The 22,896-nt window shown below is 40.7% G+C and overlaps 2 protein-coding genes across 2 annotated transcripts in view; both read left to right on the top strand.

The window, feature by feature from the left end:
* PCDH15 (protocadherin related 15) overlaps positions 1 to 22,896 on the top strand; it is an 810,754-nt gene that overhangs the window by 785,308 nt on the left and 2,550 nt on the right. The window contains exons 36-39 of the mRNA XM_087701782.1: positions 9,879 to 9,900; positions 11,042 to 11,080; positions 13,439 to 13,512; positions 16,099 to 16,234. Coding sequence (XP_087557908.1) covers positions 9,879 to 9,900; positions 11,042 to 11,080; positions 13,439 to 13,512; positions 16,099 to 16,234 — 271 coding nt within the window. The remainder of the gene's footprint in view (positions 1 to 9,878; positions 9,901 to 11,041; positions 11,081 to 13,438; positions 13,513 to 16,098; positions 16,235 to 22,896) is intronic.
* LOC106537757 (uncharacterized) lies at positions 16,852 to 21,184 on the top strand. Its single transcript, XM_087702374.1, has 4 exons — positions 16,852 to 16,893; positions 19,646 to 20,196; positions 20,275 to 20,655; positions 20,809 to 21,184. Exons 1-4 carry the CDS (start codon positions 16,852 to 16,854, stop codon positions 21,182 to 21,184), a joined length of 1,350 nt encoding a protein of 449 aa, XP_087558500.1.

Here is a 22,896-nt window from a genome sequence, read left to right as displayed (position 1 = left end):
ATAGAAGGGGATGGTAACAGCTGCTTTGAAAGAAGTGGTGGTTCTTCCTCTTTCAATAGCCATTGAAAGATCCAGCAGTAATGGACAATTTCCCTCCAGTTTCTCCAACCTGTTTAAGGAAGGAGGTAGTTGTTGAGAAGCTGATAGGCTTAAAGTTCTAAGGGGTCTTAAAAAAAACAGCTGGGTCCTTTTCATACTAGTTTCAATCTCAGATATCGTGAGCTATTAGTGAATTAGATATTTTTATGGCAATTACTGGTAACCATGGACAGAATATTCTGGACCCCTTGATCTGATTTTTTTAGAAACAGCTGTGATCTCCAGGCTGGAATACTGTAATGTGCTCTACATGGGGCTGCCCTTGAAGAGCATCCGGAGACTTCAGCTAGTCCAGAATGCGGCCGCGCGAGTGATTGTGAGCGCACCACGGTTCGCCCACATAACACCGATCCTCCGTGAGCTGCACTGGCTACCTGTCGATCTCCGGGTGCACTTCAAGGTTTTTACTAACCACCTATAAAGCGCTCCATGGTAGTGGATCTGGCTATTTGAGAGACCGCCTTCTGCCAATTACCTCCCTGCGTCCCATCAGATCGCATAGAGTTGGCCTCCTCCGTATTCCATCCGCCAGTCAGTGCCGACTGGCGACTACTTGGAGGAGAGCCTTCTCTGTGGCGGCTCCGACACTATGGAACAATCTCCCCGTGGAGATTCGTACCCTCACCACCGTCCAGGCCTTCCGCACAGCCCTCAAGAACTGGCTAGCCCATCAGGCCTGGGGATAAGTTTACTTTGCCCCTCCCGAATGTTGAGTGAATGTTGAGTTTTACTATTTAATTTACTTTTGTGCACATTTCTTTTTGTATTGTCCTACACTCCCTTTCCTTTTTGACTGTAAGCCGCCCTGAGTCCCCTCAGGGAAAAGGGCGGCCTATAAATGTCTAATAAATAAAAAAATAAAATAAATAAAGGGATTTGGGGTGTGAGGTGGGGGCTTTTCTTTGATGATCCTCTTCCTTGGTGGAGAGAAAAACCCTTGATTTATTTCTTAACTATATTTATTTATTAAATCCATTTGCTACATACCTCGCTGTAGCGCTACTCAAGGGGTCTTCCAATAATAAAAAAGGAAGAAAATGAGGAGTAAAACAATGGAACAACAAAATAAACAATGAAAAAGAACACAACGAGAATGCAACAATAGGATGACGAAACGGATGGGTGAAGAGCAGAGAGCAAGCAGTGGGAGGTGGAGTCTGCCATCAATCCAGCAACATGGAATTCACCCACTTGGTTCCCAGACCAACCAGCAGAGCCATGTCTTCAGGGACCTACAGAAAGATAGGAGAATGGGAGCAGATCTTATCTTACAGGGTAGCATGTCCCAAAAGGGCAGGGACTGCAACAGAGGAGGCTCTTCTGGATCTTGATAGTCAAGAGTTCTTTGATCGACAGGATCCAAAGTAGGCATTCTCTGCTGGCAGAGAATGTAGGATAGGTTCATGAGGTCTTTAAAGGTCATAATCAACGCCTGAACTGTACTGCAAAAGGTTGGTTGGGTTTTCTTTAGCTCTTGAGATAATTGTATTACTCTGAAAAATGATAAATTATTATTAAATGTGTATGCCACTCAACTCTCAATGATTCTGGGCAGCTCATAACAAACAAAGAAGTTACAGTCAAATCAATAAAACATTACAAATAAGGATAGGAACTGGAAGCTGAAACATATGAAGGGTGGTTGCTGAAATTGGGTATGTCTAGTTTGATGAAAAGAAGGACTAGGAACGACATGATAGCAGTGTTCCAATATCTCAGGGGCTGCCACAATAACAAGGAATCAACCTATTCGCCAAAGCACTTGAGGGCAGGACAAGAAGCAATGGGTGGAAACAAATCAAGGAAAGAAGCAACTAAGAACTAAGGAGAAATTTCCTGACAGTTAGAACAATTAACCAGTGGAACAATTTGCCTCCAGAAGTTGTGAATACTTCAACACTGGAAGTTTTTAAGAAGAGATTGGACAACCATTTGTCTGAAGTGGTGTAGGGTTTCCTGCCTAAGCAGGGGGTTGGACTAGAAGACCTCCAAGGTCCCTTCCAACTCTGTTGTTCTATTCTATAAAAGATGGCAACCATGATGAAGCAAGGAGCCTTCCTCTTCCTCTCAAACAGTCCGGTTTTCATGGATTTTTCTAAACAGCAGAGAAAGAGACATAAAAGTGCAGCTTTAACTTACTGTATTATTTAGTTTATAATTTGACTTTCTCTGTTTGTAAATATTGAGGACAGCTTATTATTACAGTATCTGGCCTAAGTGAGCCATTCTCCTTTTTCCTCTTTCAACTTAAGACATTTCCCCAAGAGGGGTGTTTTTTTAAAAAAACAAATGTTTATAATTTATGTTTAATTTCAGCATTAAATACAAAATCATTTTTTTCATGTACCAGTATACCCTGATCACACTTTCTGTTACTTTTGGGTTTGTATTTTTACAATATTTTAAATTACTGGGTTTGGATACATACATACACACTGCCTTTTCTTTAGTCAAGGATGCTTTCCCTATCTTACATGGAGCGACTTCTGTCTAAATGTTGAATCCTATGCAATGAAAATGTAACATTTGAATGTCACTTCCTGTGTTAGTGTATCTAAAGGGGAAAAATACACTATGCAAAGGGAAAAAGTATTAACACCACTTTATACAATCCTAGTAAGACCACACCTGGAGCGCTGTGATGACGTCAGGTACGCGGTTTCGTCAAGCGCGCTTTAGTCTACCGCGGTTTTGTGGTGGAACCATATTACGTGGCACGACAAAACCGTGGTCCACTAAAGCGCGCCCGATTAAAGCGGGTACCTGACGTCATCAGCAGCGCGACAAATACGACCACGGAGAAAAATGGATGCTTTAACAAGCGCTTTTAAAGCAAGCCGATTCACGTTAAGGTAAGGGTTAGGGTTAGGGTTAGGGTTAGGGTTAGGGTGAGGTTAAGGGTTAGGGTTAGGTTTAGGGTTAGGTTAAGCGTTAGGGTTAGGGTTAGGGTTAGGGTTAGGTTAAGGGTTAGGGTTAGGTTAAGGGTTAGGGTTAGGTTAAGGGTTAGGGTTAGGGTTAGGGTTAGGGTTAGGTTTCGGGGGGTTAGGTTTAGGTTTACGCGTTAATTTTAGCTTTACCGCTCACAGCGTGCTTTTTTCGTCGTGCTGTGATGACGTCAGGTACGCAGTTTCGTCGAGCGCGCTTTAGTCTACCGCGGTTTTGTGGTGGAACCGAATATTGCAACTAATTGTGGTCACCATACTACTTAAAAGATGTTGAGACTTTGGAAAAAGTTCAGAGAAGAGCAGCTTAGATGATCAAAGGCTCAGAGACTAAAACATATGAAGAACGGCTGCAAGACTTGGTTTTGGCTAATCTAAACAAAAGAAGAATTAGGGTGACATGATAGCAATATTCCAGTATTTAAGGAGCTGCCACAAAGAAGAGGGGATGTAATTATTCTCCAAAGCACCAGAGGGCAGGACAAGAAACAATGGTTGGAAACTAATCAAAGAGAGATGCAACCTGGAATTAAGGAGAAACTTCCCAACAGTGAGGACAATTAACCAGTGGAACAGAAATTGTGGGTGCTCCATCACTTTTTAAGAAGATTCTAGACAGTCACTTATATGAAATAGTATATGTTCTCTTTGCTCGAGCAAGGGGTTGGACTAGAAGACCTCCAAGGTCCCTTCCAGCTCATTCATTCTAAATCTAAAATTTAAAATGTGTGAATGTTCATGCATCATGGGATTTTGCACACAGCATAAGACTAACTAAGAATGCATCTCTTTCTACATGCTTCTGTAATGTAAAGTATGAATTTAGCCAATCTTACGCCTTCTGAAACCACTTAGAAAACAAGTCCATTGAATAGGTTTGTTTTTTTTAAAGTCGGTTGTTATTAACCTTGAAGACCAATTCATACGCAGTCAGAGGTACAGTTGCTATTAACCTCAAGGACCCTTTCATGCATACATTCAGAGACATGGAAGCTTTGAAAAATATAGTCCTGTTAAGGCAGCTCCCAGAACAAGGATTTCTGCAGCTTTGCTTAATCAGAGGCCCAAAACAACAGGCGGGTAATATCTCTACCACATTGTACTTAGAGCCTCTGGAAAACATTATTCCACACCTAGAAAACCTGAAAGGATGTGATTTGAAAGAAAAATGATCCTTCCACAGGATACTGAGAAACAAGGGTTAGGTATCAAAAATTGAGATAGATGATGTCTTTCAGGCATTTTAAATAATCCAATCTTTATGTCCAAGCTACAAGGTAAACATAGACTTAACTCTTCATTCTCTTCCTCGCTTTGAGTTAGATCTATGTTTTAAGATATTTTCAGTGGCATTTGTCAGAAACAGGAATCCATTTAAGTCTCCATGTAAGCAAAACAGGGCAGACATGGAGAATTGAGCAACTGGTTTTATATATGCCTTCAAGAAGTACAAATATTTTCCCATCTGTTAGAAAACCAGGACATAATTGTGACGTAACATACATGCATCGATACATAAATATGTATGTACTTACATGCATACTTACAAAGATAAGGAAAGGTTCCCCTCGCACATATGTGCTAGTCATTCCTGATTCTAGAGGGCAGTGCTCAACTCCGTTTCAAAGCTGAATAGCAATAGCAATAGCAGTTAGACTTATATACCGCTTCATAGGGCTTTCAGCCCTCTCTAAGCGGTTTACAGAGTCAGCATATTGCCCCCAACAACAATCCGGGTCCTCATTTTACCCACCTCAGAAGGATGGAAGGCTGAGTCAACCTTGAGCCGGTGAGATTTGAACCGCCGAACTGCCGAACTAGCAGTCAGCTGAAATAGCCTGCAGTGCTGCATTTAACCACTGCGCCACCTCGGCTCTATGAAGAGCAAGCGCTGTCCGAAGATGTCTCCATGGCCATGTGGCCGGCATGACTAAATGCCAAAAGGGACCACCTATTTTTCTACTTGCATTTTTACATGTTTTCAAACTGCTAGGTTGGCAGAAGCTGGGACAAGTAACAGGAGCTCACTCGGTTACGCGGCACTAGGGATTCGAACTGCTGGCCTTTCTGATCGACAAGCTCAGCATCTTAGCCCCTGAGCCACCACATCCACATACATACTGAGCACACATACATACATGTATCCACACACATACTGAGCCACGTCATATATACCAGCGGTGGGTTGCTAACCAGTTTACTACCGATTTGCTCATGCATAGAAACATCCAGGTGGGTGGGAGGAGTCTCCCGCCACTGCCACTACCGGTTTAGATGAATTGGGAGCAACCCACTCCTGATACATACATACATACATGCATGCGTATAGGCATACATGCATGCATACATCTGGTTTCTCCCCAGTCACTAGAAAAGAGACTCACAAATCATAATGTCTTTGATTTTTCTTTCATTCAATCCTCTAAATCAACTTTGGCCTAAGCAAAAAATATGTCCCCAGATATGTACACAGAACTAGAGTAATATAAGATTCATAAAAACCACAACGCCCCAAATCTCTCCAAGTCTAAATATTCTAGCTTCTTCCACCCCACCACTCCACTGTGGCTTAAGCACCTCCAAACTATTACACATTGGAACTGCGCATTTGACAGAAAACGTCCATTCGCATTTCCATCATAGTAATCGATGTGGTTACATTTTTTTTTGTTTAAAGTCAGTTGTTCAAAAGCTTTCTTGATTTTTCAAATTTCTAGCAATAGCACTTAAACTTATACACCACTTCTGTAATGGTACAGTGGTGAGAATGCAGTATTGCATTAATGTTGCAGGCTAACTGCTCACTGCCAGAAGTTTGATCTTCACTGGCTCAAGGTTGACTCATCCTTCCATCCTTCCGAGGTCAGTAAAATGAGGACCCAGATTATTGGGGGCAACATGTTGACTCTGTAAACTACTTAGAGAGGACTGTAAAGGCACTATGAAGTGGTATATAAGTCTAAGTGTTATTGCTAGTGCTTTAGAGCACTCGAAGCAGTTTACAAAGTCAGCATATTGCCCTCAACAATCTGGGTCCTCATTTTACTGACTTCACACAGTTGGAAGGGTGAGTTAACCTTGAGCCAGGCAATGGGCAGAGTCAGCCTGCAATACTTATAGAGCCGAGGTGGCACAGTGGTTAAATGCAGCACTGCAGGCTACTTCAGCTGACTGCAGTTCTGCAGTTCGGCTGTTCAAATCTCACCGGCTCAGGGTTGACTCAGCCTTCCATCCTTCCGAGGTGGGTAAAATGAGGACCCGGATTGTTGTTGGGGGTGATATGCTGACTCTGTAAACCGCTTAGAGAGGGCTGAAAGCCCTATGAAGTGGTATATAAGTCTAACTGCTATTGCTATAATACAGCATTATATCCACTACATTGCTATGGCTACCCATGTAGCTACCCATCTCATATATATGACTTTGGGGCACCCTACAAGCAAATGTAAAAACAACAAAAAAGAACAATACAAAATTCATATAGAGACATATTTTAAAAATAATTAAATACATAACCCCATTCATCTTGAGTCTATTAGTTAAACTAGGCCTGCAGAGCCTAGAAAATCCAGAACATTTTGGAACTAATCTGATTTCTGGGGGACAATGCTCAAATGCAGACGCCACAGTGGAAAAAAATCTCTAGGATCCTGGATGACATCCCCTGGTTGATGGGAAGCTGTCTTCTAGGATCCTACATGATCATGCTTACCGAGCAGTTTGAAAGCATGCAAATGAAAGTAGATAAATAAGTACCACTTTGGTTGGAAGGTAACAGCGTTCTGTGTGCCTCAATGTATAGTCATGCTGGTCACATGACCCCAGAAACCTCTTCAGACGACACAGGCTCCCTCAACTAAGAAACAGAGATGAGCACTCCCCGCTAGAGTCAGAAATGACTGGGCAGGAAACTTTTGCCTTTTCCTTATTCCAATCAAGGTATCAGATTCAAGTAGGAGAAAAACCACTTTGGTGGGCGATGAACACAGCAAAAATTAAGCTCACTCTGCAAAGCTTGTCTCATTCTGCAGATTGCCTTCTCCCAATACAACTTTCTTAAAGAGGGTTGGGGACTTAAGTTTTCAAAAAAGATGGGGAGCATTGGAAGATGTCACCCGGGGGCAGGGGGAGGAAGCTGTGAGTTTCGCTATGGCTGTGGTAGACTTTGAAATGTCATTGATCATCTTCATTTTAAACGTTCGTTATTTATCTATCAAATGGCCTACAGCAACAATTCACCTCTAATAATCCTCCACATAGGGGGAATGCTAATTGAAAAGTTTTCCAGATGGCAATATTAAAAATTAAATGTGCTCCTCCAGATTGTTCTTTATTTTTCCCTTAGGTATGACTAAATGGTTTCTCTCATCTGCCGTCTCTCCCCTAGCTTGAACTTAGCATGGTTTTAAGTGTTTATTCTTCTCAAACAAATCTACTGTATAGCTCTATAAAGCAAAAGATCCAAATTAAGTAGAAAAGGCCCTATCTGTAGGAGGTTCGTATCTCATCAAAATTACTAGTCTGCAAATGGATAATGGGAAGCCTTAACTGGCAGTCCTGTACATACTAAACAGGAACCAGATTTCATGCATGATTCCGCTGATTTTAGTAGCATTTGAAATCAGTTTTGAGACTTCAGCTCAATAAACTCCCAAGAGACATTGGTTTGCCTTTTCTTTACAACAATCAATTTGGCTCGAGGAGTATTTATAGTGTACATGGATCCTACACTGTCCTGCGAACCTACAAGTCTAATTTATTTTATTTTATTAATTAGACTTATATACCGCTTCATAGGGCTTTTAGCCCTCTCTAAGCGGTTTACAAATTTTTTAGCAAATTGAGTCAGCAACTTGCCCCCACAGTCTGGGTCCTCATTTAACCCACCTCGGAAGGATGGAAGGCTGAGTCAACCATGAGCCGGTGAGATTTGAACCGCTGAACTGCAGATCACAGTCAGCTAAAGTGGCCTGCAGTACTGCACCCTAACCACTGCGCCACCTCGGCTCTTAATTTAATGAGAAAAGGGACTAAGAGTGACATGATAGCAGTGTTCCGATATCTAAAGCAGGGGTCCTCAAACTACAGCCCGCGGGCCGGATATGGCCCACTGAAGCCATTAACCTGACCCATGTGGGACCACGAGGCTGCCCCAACCACAACACCCTACCTACCCACCAACCCCACCACCACCACTTTCTGGAGCCCAAAAACAGGACTGTTTGGGGGCAGCAGAATGCTATTGGAGGCTGGAGAGCCAACAATGGGACATACAGAGGCCTTGGGAGGCCAGAAACGGGCCCGTTTTGGGTCGGCAAAGTGGTACTAGATAGCAATAGCAGTAGCAGTTAGACTTATATACCGCTTCATAGGGCTTTCAGCCCTCTCTAAGCGGTTTACAGAGTCAGCATATCGCCCCCACAGTCTGGGTCCTCATTTCACCCACCTCGGAAGGATGGAAGGCTGAGTCAACCTTGAGCCGGTGAGATTAGAACCGCTGAACTGCAGATAACAGTCAGCTGAAGTGGCCTGCAGTACTGCACCCTAACCACTGCACCACCTTGGCTCTTAAGATGCTGGGAAGGCCAAAAATGGGATACATGGACACCTCAGGAGGCCAAAAATGGGGCTGTTTTTGGCCTCCAGAGAGAGAGCGAGGGAGGGAGACACACACACACAAACAGAAGTTCCTCATACACACCCCAAGGCAGCCACATCCCTTCACTAACCTGCTTTCTACTTCCAAGAACATAACAAATTAAAGTTTAATTTTGTTTGTATTGTTTGGACTGCTAAATTGGACATGCCCACCCAGTTACATGACCACCTAACCATGGCCACCCAGCTGGTCTGCTCCCCCCAATAGTCTGAGGGAATTAGCCCCTTGTTTAAAAAGTTTGAGGACCCCTGATCTAAAGGGCTGCCACAAAGTACAGGAGCTCAACCCATTCACCAAAGAGAGGCAGTATAAGAAGCAGTCAAGAGGACAAGCAACCTAGAACTAAGGAGAAATTTCCTGATCAGTTAGAACAATTAGTGGAATGGCTTTCCTTCAGAAGGGTACTCCATCACTGGATGTTTTTTAAGAGGAGATTGGACAGCCATTTGTCTGAAATGGTACAGGGTCTCCTGCTTGATGAGACCTCCAAGCTCCCTTCCAACTCTGTTATTCTGTTTAACACAGCAGTCATGATTGAAACATGTCCTTTAACATACTTAAATATAAGTGGTTATCATTGCTCAATTGCAAATTAAATGTGCACCCGAGAACTTTCAGATATACAGTATAAACTGAACTGGTCACAATTGTGCACCCCTCTCAATCCTTTCCAGATATGAGACAAGTCCTCAATGTAACAGAAGTTCACTCGTTTTCTGAAGTGATTTCTGGATAGCAGAAGCAAGGAGATGAGAATGAGATATAAATTATGGAGAGAAGATCTAAATAGAAACTCCATTTTTCCTGCAGTAAATTTCAGAAAGAAGGATGAAGGGGAGTTGAAGAAAAGAATTTCTTTCAAGGCACCAAGATTAAGATATCCTCATATAGTCAATATCAGATGAAACTTGTTCTCTTTAGCAATTAAAATTCAATGTACTTTTATGCCATTATTCAAGTTCATAGTACTCCTATGCTAGATATATTTATGGTCTATGCATTTATTGTTGCCATAACAACCAATTCCCTTCCTTCTCATTATTTCCAATGGATTTATCCGCAAGGTTCCCACATATTATTTTTAACCATTTTTGGAACATATATTTGCATTCATAAATGTAATGCAAGTAATTGAATTAATGTCATGTTTTTCTTTCCTTTTTTCATTTGTAATTCAGACGTGGATATGCACAGCAAGAGGTAAGATGCACATTCCCTACATTTATTTTAGCAAAAAAGTTATAATTTATAGCTGTTTCCTTCAGCATAGCCTGGAGGATTTAATCCACTGACTTAAACGTTATCAGTGAGAATTATGGATGTGTAAAAGTCTCCCCGAGCTTTTAGATGTAACACTTCTATTCTTTTTTTCTGTTTGCTGCGTACATTCCAAACTTTTAAAGTGATTAAAAGACATTCTTTACTATAATAAATGAATAATTATGACTTAAATGCTTTCAGAAGGGCTGCACTAGAAAAAAAAATATTTTTGCTATCCAAAAATAGAGATATTATTTCTAAAAATGTGCCTTTTCTGGATTCCTCATACGCCTCTGCCTATTCTTATATTGTAAGTTGTATAATTTATTGGCCAACCTTGACAGCCACGCTATGTTATTCCATAACATACAATTTTGTATGTTATGTACAAAATTGGGTCATACAATTTTGTACTTAGACCCATAAACAGTACTAAGACATACACAGAGTTTGCTTCACTTATTAATTGAAGCCTGCACCTGCTGCATTCATTCGGAAATCAAAAGTCCAATTAACAATACTGCTCTGTAAAATTGTAAGATGTATGTTTTATAAATAGGAATCACTTTCAGAATGAATACAGAACTTGACATTACGAACAGGAGGGGGGGGGAGATGCAAGATGCCTTGAAAGACCAATAGAATTATCACACAATATTTTCTGTACTGAATATAAAATATAGCGGAATATTGAAAACTGTGAAGATAGGTGCAAATGATATAATGACCTTATTAATAGGAGAGCTTCTAAAATAATTGTTGGGTGACAGAACTGAGACAGTTTATACGGCAAACTGTTTGCAACTTACAGGAGCCTTGCTAATGGAATTTACAACGGAACCCCAAAGGAAAGTTTAACACTCAAGCGTGTTCATTTTATGAATCTGAGGTGTTTTAAGCCCTTTAGTCTTGAAAGAAAATCACTTTGGCTCTGAAACCAAATGTTAGCTGTGTTGTAACCCTATGAAAAGTGTGTAATTGTTGTAAAAGTGTACTATTGTTATAATGATATAAAAATTACTTTGCTTTATTTGCCTTTTTCCATTAAATCAAATTTATATCTTTTTCCCCCCCTTGTCAGCAACAGCAATTGCTGAGGCCTTCTCTTCTCAGACCAGAGGTACCATTTTCTTCCTTGTTCTAGAATTTTCCAAGCACTTGTCTTAAGTTCTAGATTCTGACAAACATTGTGGAACATATTTCCTTGGTCAGAACAGGAAACAAATATTTGATATAATTGTTAAGAATGCACTGATGTCTGATGCCTTGGAGTTCAGCCAACTTATTTCAGGTCTTTTCAAGTTGATATATTTTCTGTAACCTCTGTGGAAGAGTCTTGGTCCTTAGTTCATTTTAAGTCCAACGTAAGTTTCAAACAACTTACATCTTTGCAAAAGAGATAATTATAGGTCCATGACCTATAATCTTCACAGATCATATTTGATATTTCTAATCCAGCAGGAGGGAAAGGAAAATGACCATACTGAAACCCAGCCCAATGTATCAAAGCCAATATGTGCCAGCAGGCAAGTTCAAAGGGTAGGGTTTTGAAGAAAGTCAAAATCGTGGCCATGATTAGCGCTTCGACTGCATCATCGCAGCTGCCATCTTGATCTTTTTGACCATAAACATTTTGAGCCCTGGGTTCCACTTGTTTTAGAATCCTGTAATTAGGTGCAGCATTAAAGTCTTGAATTATAATCACTGCTAAGTGCAGGCTGAAGATGAGGAAGATAATCTTAAATTAAATCTTAATTAATTTTGAAGGAACCAGGTTAATCTCCAAAACTGAAAACTTCAACAAGAGAATAATTATGGAAGCTATCGAAATAGAAAAACACCACCACAACATGAATAAATGTGATGATACCTCCTGACTACCAGATATCTGGAAACCAGCCCTAGTCAACAAATGAGCCCCACCCACCACCCAGGCAGTTACAACACAAAACAACAACGGACACACAGCCAGCACTAATCAGCACCAATCCACCAATCATGATACAACCACACAACCAATCATTCCACTTACTGAAACAAAGCCAGCACTCCACACACCCCCACCAAGATTTCTAGAAATACGGCAGCTCTGACCAAGCTTTAAGCCCAAAACCCAGCCTGAAGATGGCGAGTGAGACCTCGCCGAAACGTTGCCAAGACAATCTCAATCTTACATGGGAAAAGACCCGAATACAACAAGATCAGCATATATACAAATTTCATGGATCCATGATATTTGGTACATTTTTTGTGTATTTCATGTGTGCACATGGATTGTTTCACATGTGTAAAGTATCTTTTTAGCATGTTATTATATGCAGTCTCGTTATCTGCAGTTGTTAAACCAGAACCAAGTTTTCACCAGGAATGAGAGGCACTCTTACAGAATTATCAATAGGTTAGAAGGGAATAGATCATATCATGAACTTAGAGTTGAAATTATAACAATTCTACTATAATTATTTAATGTTTCTTACAACTAGTTTGTTCAATAGCTGTCCCATTCTGTGAATAAGTTGAATTCTTATTAGATTTTGAACAATATTTTTAAAGAAATGTTTAAATAAATATATAGCAGTAAAATAAAAGCAGTTGGCATAAGAAAGCAACATGCTAAAGAGAATTGTGCATAAAGCACAATAGTAAAAGCACTGCTTTTTCAGCTTTAACATAAATGTGCGCCATCTGTCAACTAGATCTTTTTTGGAATTCTAAATAGAATTGAACACAATCTCAACAAGAATTTAAAGGTGGTGTTTGCATAGAATTACTACAATGCCAAATGTTGATTCTGAACGAAACCACAGAACCACAGAACTTTCAATTCTAGGTCTTGCCAAGACCACACTTAGAATATCACATATAAATTTGGTTGCCACTATATAAAAAAGATGATGTGATTCTAGAAGGAATGCAGAGAAGAGCAACCAAGATGATTAGGGGACTGGAGGCTAAAACATATGAAGAATGGTTGCTGGAATTGGGTACATCAAGTTTAATGAAAACAAGGACCAAGGGTGACATGATAGCAATGTTTCAAGGGGCTGCCACAAAGAAAAAGGAGTTAAAAAAAACCTTGAAGGCAGAACAAGAAGTAATTGATGGAAACAGATCAAGAAGAGCACCAACCTTAAGGAGAAATTTACTAATAGTTGGAACTATTAATCACAGGAACAGTTTGCCTTGAGAAATTGTGGGTGCTCCAACACTGGAGGTTTTTAAGAAGAGACTGGACAGTCATTTGTCTGAAATGGTATAGGATAACTTGCTTGAACAGGAGGTTGGACTAGAAGATCTCCAAGATCTGTCCCGATTCTGTTGTTCTGTTATATGAAGAAAATCACCCAGAATTATTATTTTTATTTAATGACTACAGTGTCTAAGACTAAACAACTGTTCTGCTACCATTGTGGCTTATTGTGCTCAAGGCTGTTTACATTTAGTAACATATGGATTGGTGTATCCCTCTGTATTGCAGGAACTTTCAATGGAATCGGGTATCGATCCCGGCCAAGAGTATTACGGGCAAGATTACTACAGTTATGAACATGGGTATGATTCATTTCTTATTATTTTTAGTATGACTTCATAGGTTATAAATCTCCACTGCTATTATTTATTTAAAGCACATCGTAGCTGGAATCTGAAGACTGTGCTCAGGTATTAAGCATTAGTTAATTTAAACAACAAACCTCTTTAGTAGGCTTTCTCAATCATGAGATGCTATTGAAATACCATCCCCATAGTATGCAGTGTATCTGTGAGACCTCAGGCTGGGAGAGATTTACCTATTATTAATATCAATTGCTTGTCAAAATCCATTATGTTAAAAAGCACTTGACTCTGATTATATTCACTTTTCAACAGTGTTCAAGAATGAACCCAGATAGATAAGTCGTTAAAGTTTATTACAGTCATCGGCTACCATCAATGAGTGGGTAGGCAACTAGATTTAAAAGTTTGCAGATAATTGTTGCATTTTTTTGGATTTAATTGCATAAGAGGTCTTCAGCTGGTACCGTAAATCAAATAAGCAACAAAGGAATTCTTGATTGGATACAGTGTGACGTGATGCATATACATTTTATCTTAGGATAACAATAGCACCTTGAATGTTTGAATGTTTATTGCATTTGTATGCCGCCCTATCCCGAGAGACTCAGGGCGGCTAACAAGTAAGGGGGAAGGGAAATACAAACAAAAGACAAAACAGGCAAGTTAAAAACAGAACAACAGTCACAACAGTTTAAATGGGGCCAGGAACTCATCAGCCCCAGGCCTGCCGGAACAGCCAGGTCTTAGTGGCTTTGCAGAAAGCCGGAAGGGTGGTGAGGGTACGGATCTCCACGGGGAGATCATTCCAGAGGGCCGGAGCAGCTACAGAGAAGGCCCTCCCCTGAGGAGTCGACAGTCAACATTGGCTAGTTGATGGTATTCGGAGGAGGCCTAATCTCTGGGATCTAATTGGTTGTAGGGAGGTGATTGGCAGGAGGCGGTCTCTCAAGTACCCAGGTCTAATACCATGTAGGGCTTTAAAAGTAACGACTAGCACCTTGAAGTGTGTCCGGAGACCAACAGGCCTTGAGACCTTGAGTCTCTGAGTGATTTACAGTATCGGCATATTGCCCCCCACCATCTGGGCCCTCATTTTACTGACCTCAGAAGTATAGAAGGCTGAGTCAACCTTGAGCAGGTCAGGATTGAACTCCTGACTTTCGGCGGAGTTAGTCTGCAATTCTAGATTCTAACCAGTGCTCTACTACAGCTCCTAAGGATGGTAGTGGGACTATTTTTAACTCTACATCATGGAACCTAAAGCAAAGTAGGGTTATCTGAAAAATAACTTAAAATTATGTAGAATCTGTTCCAACAGGAATATATAGTTTTTGTGTGTTGATATGTTATCTAGGAACTATTCCTATCCCATTGCAGCAGAAGTAAAGTTATAGACACAAATATGAGCCAAGGTGGTGCAGTGGTTAAATGCAGCACTGCAGGCTACTTCAGCTGACTGCAGTTCTGCAGTTCGGCTGTTCAAATCTCACCGGCTCAGGGTTGACTCAGCCTTCCATTCTTCCGAGGTGGGTAAAATGAGGACCCGGATTGTTGTTGGGGCGATATGCTGACTCTGTAAACCGCTTAGAGAGGGCTGAAAGCCCTATGAAGCGGTATATACGTCTAACTGCTATTGCTATTGCTATTGCTATATGACCATCTTTTAATAAAATAGCAATAGCACTTAGACTTATATACTGCTTTACAGAGCTTCACAGCCCTCTCTAAGTGGTTTACAGAATCAGCATTTTGCCACCAACAATCTGGGTCCTCATTTTACCCACCTCAGAAGGATGGAAAGCTGAGTCAACCTTGAGCCTGGTGGGATTTGAAGTGCCAAATTGCAAGCAGCTGGAAGTCAGCAGAAGTAGCCTGCAGTACTGCATTCTAACCACTGCGCCACCAAGGCTCGATTGAACTATCTAGTGCATTTTGGTCAAATAGCTGTGTCATAAACTGGTATTAATAGCAATAGCAATAGCAGTTAGACCTATATACCGCTTCATAGGGCTTTCAGCCCTCTCTAAGCGGTTTACAGAGTCAGCATATCACCCCCAACAACAGTCCGGGTCCTCATTTTACCCACCTCGGAAGGATGGAAGGCTGAGTCAACCCTGAGCCGGTGAGATTTGAACCGCCGAACTGCAGAACTGCAGTCAGCTGAAGTAGCCTGCAGTGCTGCATTTAACCACTGCGCCACCTCGGCTCTTAATGATATTCTGTTTCTCAGGAAACGGAATGTTATAGTATTTCTTATTAATCACGCCTTTTTTTTGCGCTTACAATTATGACTGTTCCTCAGGAAACAGGGTGTTATCATAATTTCTTACTAATCACGCCTCTTTTTGCACTTTACAATTATTACTTTTGATTACTTTTGAGGGGTTTTGTTTATATCTGGGAAGGTAGAATGCGGACACATCTCTGAAGGGTAAGTCTAGAAGCAATTAGGTTTTTCATTGGGCAAGGGATGGAGAAACTGAAAGTGATGGAATAAGTAAAATATACAGATGGTATATGTGCTATATAGTAACCGAACGGTATAAAAACATGGAAGGTGTCTGTACCTGGTTTTTCCACCAGGTACGAATTGCCTCAATACGGAAGTCGGCGGCGCCTGTTGTCACCTTCTGGAATGTATGATGAATACGGAGAAGTGGTTGTGGAGAGTGACGGCGGATATTATTATAGTCCACAGGGGACCTCTACGGAAGCAGAGGTAGGCTTTGATGCTATTGCAAAATTCACCTGAATTCACTGTTCTGGTATGCGGAAGCTCTCACATTCTGTATGTTCCAAAAGTCTTGGTAGCAGGCAGAGCAAGTTCGCTGATTACTGTCAGCTATGCCTCTGGATAAAAAGAAAAAACTTCCCTCTTCTCTGTTTCCACCAACCTAGGCCGCCTTCAGCGACTCTTTATGATGTAAATCCGTCTTCAATTGTTAGTTCATTTGCTCCTGTTTGTCTTAATTGCCGCTAAAAGTCCCATCAAAGAGGAGGAAAAAAAAAAGATTGCCAGAGATGCAGTAACCAAATAGTAAATCCAACTTACTCTTCAAAAAAAATTTAGGGCGTCCAGATTCACTCCAAAAATCCTACGCCAGACGAAAGTGCTGTATCATGGCTGGGACAGCTCACGCGTCCCTCTCCAGAAGTCTGGGATCAGTGCTAAGCCTCTGTCTTGCTGAGGAGATCGCACTTCCCCCCGCCTGCAGAGAAGCACCTCTGTTCTTCGCTGAGTCTCTCCAAGGCCAGCGAACGACTGCTCTCTATGCCGCCAGACCCCTGGTTGTCAGCTAGGCTTCAGAGCTATCTCCAAGCCTGCCGCCATAGCCAATGACGTCACCGGACTCCACGTTCTGTATGTTCAATACAGTGGTGGGTTTCAAAAATTTTTGGAACCTCTTCTGTAGGTGTGGCCTGCTTTCCGGGTCCACTGGTGGAACCTCTTCTAACCGGTTCGGTAGATTTGACGAACCGGTTCTACCGAATAGGTGCGAACTGGTAGGAACCCACCTCTGGTTCAACAGGTTATCTGTTTTGGTATTCAAAAACCTTCTAAAAGAATTCTAGAAGAAGCAAAGGGCAAGAAATTGAGAGAAGAGAGAATCAGTGTTTCTTTCTTGCATATCTCTAGAAAGAGACCATCGTGCCGGTAGAGCTGTCTTAAACCAGACAGACACCTGCCTAATTTAATTTGATTTTGATTTTGCTTGATTTTGACTTTTCCAAAGCAGCTCGCAGGCTACCCTCCCATACTGACCTCATCCCATCTTCATAAACTAAAGTTCTCGTCTTCTTCCTCTTCGTCCAGAGAATCTTTTCTGGAACAAGATAAGGTCATGCTAGAAGTGTACAATTGACAAAATGTACAACTGAAGGGAGAGTCTGCTCCAAAAAACTCCTGCTTCCATTCATTTATCTTAGGATCCATATCACTACCAGTGTTTGGATTTTTGCCAATTTTTAAAAAATAATGTGAGAAAAAAATAGAAATTCACAGTCAATATATATTTATAAATAAAGGCTGCAAACTACTACATTCCTGAAGTCAGAATTAAAGTGCAGCATAAATAGCAGTTAGACTTATATACCGCTTCATAGGGCTTTCAGCCCTCTCTAAGCGGTTTACAGAGTCAGCATATCGCCCCCAACAACAATCCGGGTCCTCATTTTACCCACCTCGGAAGGATGGAAGGCTGAGTCAACCCTGAGCCGGTGAGATTTGAACAGCCGAACTGCAGAACTGCAGTCAGCTGAAGTAGCCTGCAGTGCTGCATTTAACCACTGCGCCACCTCGGCTCCAATAAATATTTGATAAGTTCAAATATATACAGGTGGATTATTTAGGGCAGTGTTTCTCAACCTTGGCAACTTGAAGATGTCCGGACTTCAACTCCCAGAATTCCCCAGCCAGCATTCGCTGGCTGGGGAATTCTGAGAGTTGAAGTCCGGACATCTTCAAGTTGCCAAGGTTGAGAAACACTGATTTAGGGCTTAAAAGACTACGAAGGTACTGCAGGAATTTTAATTAGCAAATCCTTGAAACCATCAGTTCATTTGATATTTCTGAAGTGGATAATCTATCATTAGATCTGCCTTTGGAATAATAACCAACTGATGTTATCTTTAAGCTAAGAATTAAATTCATTATTTCTGTAGCAGCATTCATAGAATATAGAGTAACAGGGTTGGAAAGGACCGTGGAGGAGATCTAGATTCTTCCCCTCTGAGTATTGCGGAGTCTTAGTTACAGATGTAGTATGACTGAAGTGCATCTTAATAAATGTGATGGCTACTTGTAAATAAATAAATACGTCTTCTCTGTCCCTGAACTTCGTGCCATATTAACAACTTCTGGTGCCCTTCAATCTTCAAGATGTTTAGTATTGGTACGGTTAATATACAACAGCCAATAACTCATGAAAAGTAGCCTATAATTACATTTTTGTTCGGCTAAACAATTACACCACATTCATAGTTATATATAGGCCTGTAAGATCAGACTTTTTTTTTTAATGGTTTTGACATCTTGTATTCTTGTTCAGATCTGTAGTACCCTCTAGTGGTCCAAGTTAATAATAAAATATATGTATATAATTTAAAAAAACACACAATTCAATTTTTCCAGCTAACGAATGGATATCTAAAATCTTTTGCAAAATATCCAGTTGAGATTATAAAATTAAAAGGGAATGACCTTTGCTAATCCCCAACATTTTGTGTCACATGTAAAATTTAACACAGGATGCCTCAAAGCTAGAGTTTCTTTTAGGAAAATAATTATTGCCCATATTCCTTGAATACACAGATATTCAGTACTTTTTAAAAGAAAAATGATCACGTTCATTGAGACAAATATTAATTATCACTCAGGATTTTAAAAAGTGCTACAGACATTCAGGTTTCCTAGGATGCTACAAAAATTAGGATTCACCTGTTGGTTTTGATTCTAGATCACTTCTAGATATTAGTTGCTCCATTTTTTTTTTGGTTCCACCACAAAACCGCGTTCGACTAAAGGGCGCTCGACGAAACCGCGTAGCTGACGTCATCACAGGGCGACAACAGCGCGGAGACAGAAGCACGCTGTAAACGCTAAACCTAAAATTAACCCCTAAACCTAAACCTAACCCCCCTAAACCTAATCCTAAACCTAATCCTAAACCTAACCCTTAACCTAACCCTAAACCTAATCCTAACCCTAACCCTTAACCTAACCCTAAACCTAATCCTAACCCTTAACCTAACCCTAAACCTAACCCTAACCCTTATCCTAACCCTAAACCTAACCCTAACCCTTAACCTAACCCTAAACCTAACCCTAAACCTAACCCTAACCCTTAACCTAACCCTAAACCTAACCCTAAACCTAACCCTTACCTTAACTGGAATCGGCTTGCTTTTAAAGCGCTATTTAAAGCGCCCTTCTTTCTCCACGCTCGCTGTTGTCGCCCTGTTGATGACATCAGCGACGCGGTTTAATCGGGCGCGCTTTAGTCGAGCGCGGTTTTGCCGTGCCACGTTTTTTTCACATCTGTGCATTCTATGGTACCAAGTTTCATTCCCAATTTTTTTTTTACAAAACTGTGCTAAAGTGATATATAAATTTCATTTATGTAATTAACAGGGAACACGTCAAGTTGGAAGAGCTATAATCCAGAAACCACGTTCTCGATTAGCTCTTAGTGGTATAGGTAAACACAAGACCGTAAGTCCAATCCAGAGAAAAAGGAAGCTAAAAGCAGTGATGCAGCTGGGCCGAATAGCGGTCAGTGCTCACAGGCCAGCCACAACTGAAGCAGCACCATCCCCATGGAAAAAAGCCAAGATCTTCCCAATGATGTTACAAAAAGGAGGAGATAAAGATTCAGATTATGTCAAGCTGACGGCAGCACAGCAAGCAGATGGAGAAGACGGTAAGGTTATTAAGGGAAGCCCTTTCCAGAAATCAGCAGGTGAAGGACCATCTTCAAAGAAGCTTGGCCGTAAATTTAAACGTGCTAGTGTTTTGAAGAAAGATCAGGAGCGTGGTACCTCTGAGGAAGTAAGTGAATCCGAATCCAAATCGGGAATCTCAATTAGTGTCACAGCAGAAAGTGAATCTGAAGTTAGCGATTATGGAAAAAAGAAAGAATTAACATCCTCGACTAAGACAACATCGTCTTCTAAGACAACATCATCTTCTAAGACAACATCATCTTCTAAGACAACATCTTCTTCTAAGACAACCTCATCTTCTATGACAACCTCATCTACTAAGTCGACATCCTCATCCTCATCGTCAACATCATCAGAAAGCAGTTCTTCAGCATTTCAATCCGATAAAGATTATTTGAAAGTCACCTTAGACCAAGATGAAGCTACCGAAAGCACGGTGGACTCCGATGAAGAACATTCCGATTCAGCTGGCTCCACCTCAAGCAGCGACTCAGAAGATGGAACAACAATCAATTCCCAGAGCAAAGTTTCTGACACTGTAGAAGAAGACGATACAGAATCAAACATCTCATCGTTGATGCAGAGTTCCATCAGCAGTCAAGTTACTCCAAGGTCGAGGAAGGACAAGACCTCTGGGTCCACTTTCAAAAAACATTCTGCAGCTGGAAGTGACTTAGATGATGAGATAGCTGAAATATCTGAAGAGACAGAAGAACCACCTTCCATTGAAGAAGAGGAGCAAGAAAAAGGAGAAGAAGAAGAAGGAGGAGGAGGAGGAGAGGAAGAGGGAGAAGGAGGAGAGGGAAAGAAAGAGGAAGAAGAGGAGGAAGAAGAGGAGGAAGAAAGGGAAGAGGGAGAAGAAGAAGAAGAAGAAGAAGAAGAAGAAGAAGAAGAAGAAGAAGAAGAAGAAGAAGAAGAAGAAGAAGAAGAAGAAGAAGAAGAAGAGGAGCAGAAGGAATCAAGTGACCATAAAGCCACATCCAACAGTGAAAACATTACCTCCAGCCAGCAAACAGGGAGCAGTGAGGAAGACACTGATGGAGATACTACTGAAAAGGAGGAAATTATGAAGAAACCAACATCAGCAAGAGTTTCTAAAGAAGGCATGAAAAGTGAAAATATAAAGAAAAAAGGCTCTGAAGAGTATTTAGGCGAGTCAGACCATGACACCGAAGATGTCCCTGACACTACTGAATCAGACATGCCTAGTGATTCCACATCCTTTTAAAAGAAACGTGAGACTATAGTTAGAAAGTTTGCAGTGGTGTTTTTTCTTTTTAATTTGTTTGCTGTGCACTCTGCGTTCCTCTTTGCCCATGAGAAAGCGTTATTATGAAAATCTCATAGAACAAACTAGATGGACAAAATATGGGAGATAATCATACTTGGCAGAAGTACCACATGTTCTAATCGGAAAGGGTCCAGAAGCCTAAATAATTATTAAATCTCTCGGTGCTATTTCAAAGCATTCTAGAATAAGGATATTAAAAGCAGTTCCATTCAGTATAAATCACCATGTAACACTTTCTGGTGCACTGGTTTGTTCAGAAGTAGAGATGCTTGAAGTGGTGTGAACTGCTCTGACCCTTCTTACTAGTGATGGTTAATTCACATGAGCAAGTTTTCCCTTGACACTGCAATCGTCAAGAAAACCCACGTGAATTAGTTATGCACTGAAACATACGTACATTACTATAATGCATGGTTTGTATTTTCTTAAAAGTGCCTGCATATCTTTAAAAAGCAATTATGTTTATATTTACATATGTTAAATATAAACAATGTTAAAGTGAGAAAATATATATATTTTCTCACTTTAACATTGTTTGCAGATAATCTATCTCTTTATTCCAGTGGTGGGTTTCAAAAAAATTTGGAACCTACTCTGTGGGTGTGGCCTCCTGGCCATGTGACCTGGTGGGAGTGGCTTGCCGGCCATGTGTTTTCTTTCTTTCTTTCTCTCTCTCTTTCTTTCCTTCCTTTTGTCTCTTTGTCCCTTTTTTCTTTTTTCTTTCATCTCTCACTCTTTTTCTTTCTTTTTTCTTTCTTTCTTTCTTTCTTTCTTTCTTTCTTTCTTCCTTTCTTTCTCTTTCTCTCTCTGTGTCAGTCTTTCTCTTTCTCTCTCTGTGTCTGTGTGTGTGTGTATCAGTGGTGGGTTTCAAAAAAAATTTGGAACTTCTTCTGCAGGTGTGGCCTGCTTGCCGGGTCCACTGGTGGAACCTCTTTTAACCGGTTCGGTAGATTTGACGAACCGGTTCTACCGAATAGGTGCGAACTGGTAGGAACCCGCCACTGCTTTATTCCTTAAGTTGATAGTTTTGTTCTTTTGCGTGGAAATTCATCTTGAAGTAGATTGGTCCTTTTGTTCCCTTGGCTGGTGCCAATTATAAGGATACTATAGATCCCCGTTGCACTTTTTTAGCTGCTTGTTTATGAATTTCATATTTAGATAAAATAATTTAAATGATGAGATACATGTTCATTTTAGATCCTTGGTGGTTTTTTTTTCTAATCATGTCCATACCTTTTACTTCCTTGAAGAATAAAAATTATTCTTTCATTTGATACAATGAGCCACGATAAGAAGAAATATCAAGCACTGTTCAGAAGCCCTTGTTAAATGTATTTTGAATGACTTTTGAATGGAAGAAAGCGATTATTTTTAACATACGAACCTTATTATTAGAATGGATACCACCTCTGTTGCTAAGTCTTATACATTTGTCAGTTTTTTTTTATTTTATATTGATAGTTGAATTATTTCATGATAAGGCTTTCATGTATGTATGAACTTTGAATAATTCATTATCTGTTGACGGAGGGATGTGCATCAAAGTATGGTTATACCCAGTGACGCGCGGTCAGCTTTAGGGCTGGTGAGGCATTTTTTAGACTTGTGGACTTCGACTCCCAGAATTCCACAGCCAGGCATGCTCAGTT

This window comes from Thamnophis sirtalis, unplaced genomic scaffold (assembly GCF_051295495.1).
Source record: "Thamnophis sirtalis isolate CommonGarterSnake01/CBP01778 unplaced genomic scaffold, rThaSir2_p1.2 scaffold_15, whole genome shotgun sequence".
In the NCBI taxonomy this organism is placed as follows: domain Eukaryota; kingdom Metazoa; phylum Chordata; class Lepidosauria; order Squamata; family Natricidae; genus Thamnophis; species Thamnophis sirtalis.
The sequence above is the reverse complement of the archived record's forward strand: the minus strand, read 5'-3'. Positions and strand labels throughout refer to the sequence as shown.

What these genes read in the sequence shown, in the direction of transcription:
- LOC106537757 (XM_087702374.1), top strand. Translation starts at nt 16,852, where the DNA reads ATGACGTCACCGGACTCCACGTTCTGTATGTTCAATACAGTG. An exon ending in TCTGTATGTTCAATACAGTG is followed by an intron (nt 16,894 to 19,645) that starts GTGGGTTTCAAA and finishes TGTAATTAACAG; the next exon opens with GGAACACGTCAAGTTGGAAG. An exon ending in TCGTCTTCTAAGACAACATC is followed by an intron (nt 20,197 to 20,274) that starts ATCTTCTAAGAC and finishes AACCTCATCTAC; the next exon opens with TAAGTCGACATCCTCATCCT.